This window comes from Chrysochloris asiatica, unplaced genomic scaffold (genome assembly GCF_000296735.1).
Source record: "Chrysochloris asiatica unplaced genomic scaffold, ChrAsi1.0 scaffold00193, whole genome shotgun sequence".
NCBI classification, from domain to species: Eukaryota; Metazoa; Chordata; class Mammalia; order Afrosoricida; family Chrysochloridae; genus Chrysochloris; species Chrysochloris asiatica.
In genome coordinates, this window is record NW_006408711.1 from 4232563 (window position 1) to 4239340 (window position 6778).

The 6778-nt window shown below is 35.7% G+C and overlaps 1 protein-coding gene across 2 annotated transcripts in view; it reads right to left on the minus strand.

Moving 5' to 3' along the window:
* Positions 1-6778, minus strand: part of PAM (peptidylglycine alpha-amidating monooxygenase) — a 306825-nt gene that overhangs the window by 132382 nt on the left and 167665 nt on the right. For both annotated transcript variants that reach the window (XM_006872314.1, XM_006872315.1), the window contains exons 7-8: positions 2161-2209; positions 1070-1137 (exon numbers count right to left, since the gene is read on the minus strand). In XM_006872314.1, coding sequence (XP_006872376.1) covers positions 1070-1137; positions 2161-2209 — 117 coding nt within the window. The remainder of the gene's footprint in view (positions 1-1069; positions 1138-2160; positions 2210-6778) is intronic.

Below are 6778 nucleotides of genomic sequence, written 5' to 3' on the forward strand. Positions count from 1 at the left end.
TTCTGTTGTATATAGGGTCTCTATGAGTCTGTACCAACTCGATGGCACCTAACAATAATAACAATCATTAATAATAATACCATTTTCTTTAGAAATACTTCAAATACACACTGAAAAATAGTATTGTTTATTCTTGAACATTTTTATAAGTTTAGGAGCACCTGCTATTTTTATGCACACTTGATATATATGTGGAAGTTTTAGCTGTTTTTCTAAAGTGCTGTCAAGTCAATTCCAACTCATGGCGACCCTGGATAGGGTTTGAGGAGTGGATGATGGGTTTGAACCACCAACCTTGCAGCTCAAACTGACCTTGCAGTGCCATACCAGTACTCCATATCTATTTGAGTCCAAAGACTGAGCCACTGTTACAATTACTAGCTTCTTGTATTCTATTCAGGAATTTATGTCACTGTATATGACTAATTTATTTTTTTCCATCTAGAGAAAAGATTACTGATTTGTAAACTAATTAAGGTTTATTCTTTAATTAGTATATGATCTACTATCTACCTATGAAGGGTCTGGTAGTATAGTGGGTTACATGTTGGACTACTAACCACATGTGTCAGCAGTTTGAATTCACCAGTTGCTCCATGGGAGAAAGATGTGGCTTTCTGCTCCCATAAAGATTTACTGTTGTTAAGTGCCATCAAGTGGGTTCCGACTCAGTGACCCTTCATAGGGTTTCCAAGGAGCGGATAGTAAGTTTGGACTACTGAGCTTGTGGTTCAAACAGAACTTGCCAGAGTCCAGTGCTTTACCCCATACGCCACACCAAGACTCCATAAAGACGTACCTGGTAAAGATTTACAGCCTCGGGAAATATATACAGGGTTGCTACTGACTCAACAGTATACAAACACCACCAACAACCTGCAGACCTCAATTTTTAACATCTCAATAAATGAATGGAAAAGTAATAAACAAATAGTTTGTAATTCCTATAGATTACCCTATACTGGGTGGCTATGAATTGGAACCAACTTGACAGCTCACAGCAATAGTAGCAGCAGCAGCATAGATAAGGTAATGAGGTAATAGTAAATCCAAAAACATCATTACTCACCTTTCTCTCCGGGTGGTATAACAGTATCAACAGACATCATAAGGTACATGCCAGCAATTAAAGGTTGTCTGCAGAAAAAAATATTTATCTGAAATATCTAAGTAACAACAATTGTTTTGTAAAAATAAAATATGTCTCAATACAGCAAACTGAAAAATGTGACTCTTGTGAAAATTAAAATGATATAGAAAAATAATATATTTTTATTAAAAATCCTTACATTTCTTGGACAAATAGCTATATGTACTTTTTTATGGCTTGATGAATGCAGAAGACAGCCTCTACATGCCTTCCACTGATTTCTAGCTCCAACATTCATGCCCTTGTCTAATTTCCCCATTCCTACCGTTATCTAAGTGTGTGCTGGATCTAATTAGTGACTTATTTCTAAGAAACAGAGTATGACAAAAGCGAAGGTTCTAGACTCATGGAAAGACAGGGACTGAGTGCTGGCAGCCAAGAGGCAGGCTTACAAAATGTGCCCATTGGCTGTTTAAATGATTATGTATTCCTAAGTGTTTTTGTGTACACCCCCCCCAAAAAAAATAAAATAAAATAAAATAAAAAGGGACTAGAGGTAAATACTGTTAGCCAATAGTGCATGGAGGTGACTGTAATAATTGCAATGAAACACAATATGATTCACTGAGTGTAAACAAAAAAAAAAAAGACTCTGGATTCCATCCTGTATGCCCTCTATTCTTTTCTCACTTGCTTACTGTGATGGAAGCCACCTGCCACGTTGTGCTTTGCACTATTGAAAACCCAAAGGACAAGGGACTGAGGCAACCTCTGGGTAACAGTCAACAAGGAACTGAATCCTGCTAACAACCATATAAGTGGTCTTGGGAGTGAGTGCAGTCCCAGACAAACTTAGATTATAACCTTTGTGCAAGACCATGAATCTGATGACCTAGCTAAATTGCACCCAGATTTCTGACCACAGAAAAATGTGAAGTGAATAATGTTTGTGGTTTTAAGCCAGTAAATCTGGCATGAAGCAATAAATCACTAATACAGTAAAATTTCCACTTTTAAGTCCTCAAAGTACTTAGCATTGTCATTTATCTAGGATAAATAGAAGTACTTACGGCAGACGTGTAAGATGTAAGGACACACCAGAACAGTCCTTGTGATTATCTGAAAGTACACAAAATACGAAAACGTGAAAAAGGCATCTAAGTCTAGTAAAAAGTAGCTGCTGTTTTTTAAAAATTTAAATGATTGTAGTTTACATTACTACATATGTCTCATTTGTTTGGCTCCTATGGTTTCCAGAGTACTTTCATTTTCATTAATTTTCAGTGTATCAGTAGTAAAGCTTTTAGGTAAAGCTATCTGTGGTATTTCAAATGACTAGTTCCCTGCAGTTTCCCATAGATGTTCTAGATATCAGTCCAAAACTCACAGAAGAAAACTGTTGCTGCTCTCCAAAACACTCAGAGAAGTTGGTTAACTAAATGGCTTGTTCCATGGGCTCCAAATAACTGGCTGTTTTACATTTTAAAAACTGAAGGGACCCACAATTTTGGCTTTCAATGTATTATTGCTACTAGAGACTCTAAAGTCTCAAACTTACATAAAGAAATTAGTTCATTGTCTGAGCTATGATTATTCTCACCTTCTAAGTAGAAACTTGGTTCTTAAGTCATTTTAGACCCTAACTTCAGCTAAAAGTCTCGTCTTTATCTTTGCTAAGACCATTATAAAGACCTCTAAAAACCCATTCTTTTCCATATTCCCGAGTCTTCCCCAGTTAAATAAATCATAAATTCCAAAATACCCAAGTAGATTTTATTGTAGTTGTTGTTAAGTCCCGTCGAGTTGGTTCCGAGGGTTTGTATAGGATTTACGAGGAGAGGCTGGTGGGTTTAAACCACTGACCTTGCAGTTCAAACTAACCTTGTGGTCCAGTGCATTATCCTGCAGCACTACACCAGCCCTACTGGAGTTCCTAACCTCTTACCAGAGAAATTATACTTACTCATGCTTACTCATTCCTATTTCTATATATCACACTTCACATTTTGTTTTAAATAATTATAAATGTTAGAAGTTCATTTAATAATATCTGTGACTAATTTCTATTTTATATCAAATTAACAGAAGATAATAATATTCTATAATTATAGATATTATTTATATTATGCTCAGATCAGAGTCCTGGTGTGGCACTGTAGCATCAGCACTGGACTGTGAACCACAAGGTTGGAGGTTCAAACCCACCAGCTTTTCCTCAGAAACCCTATACACTTTCTATGAGTTGGAACCAACTCAGTGGCACTTAACTACAAAAGTGCTCAAATCTATATGGAATATGCTAGTATTAAAAATTTTATAGATATTAAAAACTGTGGGAAAAGCATCTCCTAGTAGTTTAAAAGGCTATCATATTTGGTATATCTTAAAAGTAAATTCACATTTAAATTTTAAGAGCTGATTTTTATTTAAATAATTAATATGTGATTAAGACTAATAAAGAGTCCTGGTATGGTATTGTGGGTTAATGTGCTGGACTGAAAAGTTGGTTTGAACTGCAAGTTCAGCAGTTCAAGCTCACCAGCCACTCCCACTCCCCGGAAACCCTATAGAGGGTCCCTGCAGGTCGGAACCAACTCCATGGCACTTAACAACAAGAAGACTAATACATTTATACTATAAATTAGGAAGCAAAATGTGCTAGTAAATAACATCTGATGGAAAGTCTTCCAGTAGGAATTTTCCTTTCAGCTGTAATTTTCATGAGGAAAACTAAGGTAGCAACATAAAGAAAAAATTAATAATAGGTGGGCTAATGCGTCAGACTGCAAAGTCATTTGAACTGCAAGGTCGGTGGTTCAAGCTCACTAGCTGCTCCTTGGAAACCCTATACAGGGTCCCTGTGGGTCGGAATCAACTCCACAGCACTTAACAACAACAAACAACACAAGCATTTTGATTTATCATATATAAAGTAAGATAAGAAAATATAACAAATGATATTTAATACTTTGGCAATAAAATGCAAAGGAAGTTTCTCTGGATAGTATTGACTTTGGTCTTGCAAAGATAGTACAAGAATAAATTAAATGACCAACATTTCATATTTAATCAAACAGATACCTTGTCTTTGACAGTTTTACAAAATGATCTCCATCTAATCTTCTATAGCAACTTCACTGATGAGTTTCAATGAAGTTTTATTCCCCCTATACATTTCAATTGACCCTTAAAGGACTTAAAAAAGGAACAATAATAACCACATGTTTATTTGCATTATTTTTATGCTCTTAAACATGGAAAGGATAATTCAGATTATTGCATGTAAATTTACTGCATGTAACTATGCCTAGTCTGTACTACTCTGAAATCAATTTATGATCTTACTCAGAATCAGGCAATATGTCTACTGATTAATAGAGAATGGTAGAAGGAATACGAGCTTTAGAGTTGCATGAATTCTAAATCTCAGAGACTCACATTAATAGCTAAGTTGACTTCAAGAAAAATTATTTAGATGTATAATAAACATCATACCTATTTGACAAGGCTATTGTAAAATGATAACAATTTATTCAGTAAATTTAGGTTTGTGTATTTATTACAGAGATTTATTATAGATTATATAACATATTATGTTTATTATGTTGTTGTTATTAAGTAGTGTGAAGTCGGTTCCAACTCATAGTGACCCTACACAGGGTTTCTGACGCTGCAAATCTTTATGGGAGCAGAAAGCCTCATCTTTCTCCTGCTGAACAGCTGGTAGTTTCAAAGTCCTGACATTGAGGTTAGCAGCCTGATTCGTAACCACTACACTACCAGAGCTCTTTCTGTTTATTATAGATTTATAATATTAATATTCATTCAGTTAATATTTGAGGAACTACTATATTCTAGGGATTGTTCATTAAGCATACAATGAACAACAGCATACCATAGTCAGGTTGTCTGCTCTCATAATGCTTATAGGAGTGGTGGGGTTGGAAAGATAGGCAAAAACAAAACACTAAATACATAAAAAAGATAAGGTTATATGTTGTTATTTCTAAGTGCCATCGAGCTGGTTCCGACTCATAATGACTTTGCGGTTCAAATTGACCTTGCATTCCAATGCATTATCCTGCAGTGCCACACCAGGAACCTTATTTATCTACTCATTTATTTATATACTGTGGTCAAGGAAAGACCTTAATGAAAAAGAGACAGCCATATGAAGCTCTCGTCAAAACATTTCAGGAAGAGGAGGCTTCATTAGGAACTGGGCATGGTTTCAGACAGAAGGAAGGCCAGTGTGGAATGAACACAGTGAAGGGGCTTGGGGGCTGTCAATCAGAATATTAAGAGTCCAGACCATGTAATGTGTAGTGAGTTTGAGTTTTGTTTTAAGAAACGGAGTGACAGGATCATATAAAGTGCCCACCTAGCACAGTATCTGGTGCTTAAAGAATACTTATTATTTCAGTTTTTGTAGTTTCTGTTTCTTTTTTTTTTAAGTACACAATACCAGAGGAGAACCCCTCACTGCCCCCCTCCCTCCCTACAATACAATGTACATTCAAGTCAAAGGCTGAATGCACACTGAGAATTGTCTCACATTTTTTTTTTTTTAATTTTAGTATTTAAAGAATCCAATAAGTCACATTCTGATTTACTCGATTCTTAAAATGTGGACAGCCAAAAGAACAATGTGTTGGAAGAAGAACAGCCAGAATGCTCCTTGGAAGCCAGGATGACCAGACTTAAGTCTCTCATACTTTGGACATATTCTCAGGAGGGACCAGTCCCTGAAGAAGGATATCATATTTTGCCAAGTGGAGGGTCATAGAAAAAGAAGAACCCCAACTAGGTGGATCAGCACAGTGGCAGCAGCAATGGGCTCAAACGTAGCAACGATTGTGAGGCTGGTTCAGCAACAGGCAGTGTTTTGCTCTGCTTTGCATAGGGTCGCTATGAGTACCGACTGGAAGGCACCTAACAACAACAACTTGGATGAGCATTCTTAATCAGCACTAAAAAAAATAAAATTGGAAAAATAATAAATTAAGATACTTTCGGTAGCATTGAAGAAATTTATCATTAAAGATAAAATTTGCCACCCAATTTAGAGTAGAATCATGCCAGGTATTGAAATGTAACAATAAAACACGCAGCTTCCCATTAGAAAATGTTCTTTATTCAGAGAAAAGCACAGGAATAAGTCAGAAACAAATTTTTAATACGAAGGAATGTATGACCGACCACACTTACTAAAGTTTTCTCCAACTAATAATAGACATTGCCTTAGAACTATCCATTTACTTCCCTCTTAAGAGATACAAAAACGAGTCATAGGCACACCATGCTATTCACAACACTGCAAAGGCAGCATAGTACCAAGGCCTCCTTTTATTACTATTATTACTTTTAATCAACTACATGGCATATTCTACAAGAGAGTCAAGAATATCCTCAGAGTTTTTCTTTTTAATTAAAAAATGGAGTAGCAATATATGGTTAACATGTTTTAGAGAAAAATGTACTGAACTTCTGCCTTACACATTATTACATAATGATTCTTGATAAAATTAATTTCATAGACTAAATTCTGTCTTATAGAATGAGATTTGAATGTGGACAGAGGGAGGTGAATATACATGGGTCATCCATCAAAATTTCACTTAATTTAAAATAAGCTTTAGTTACAGAATGTGCCCTTTGGTTGTTTAAATTATTACATATTCCCGAATG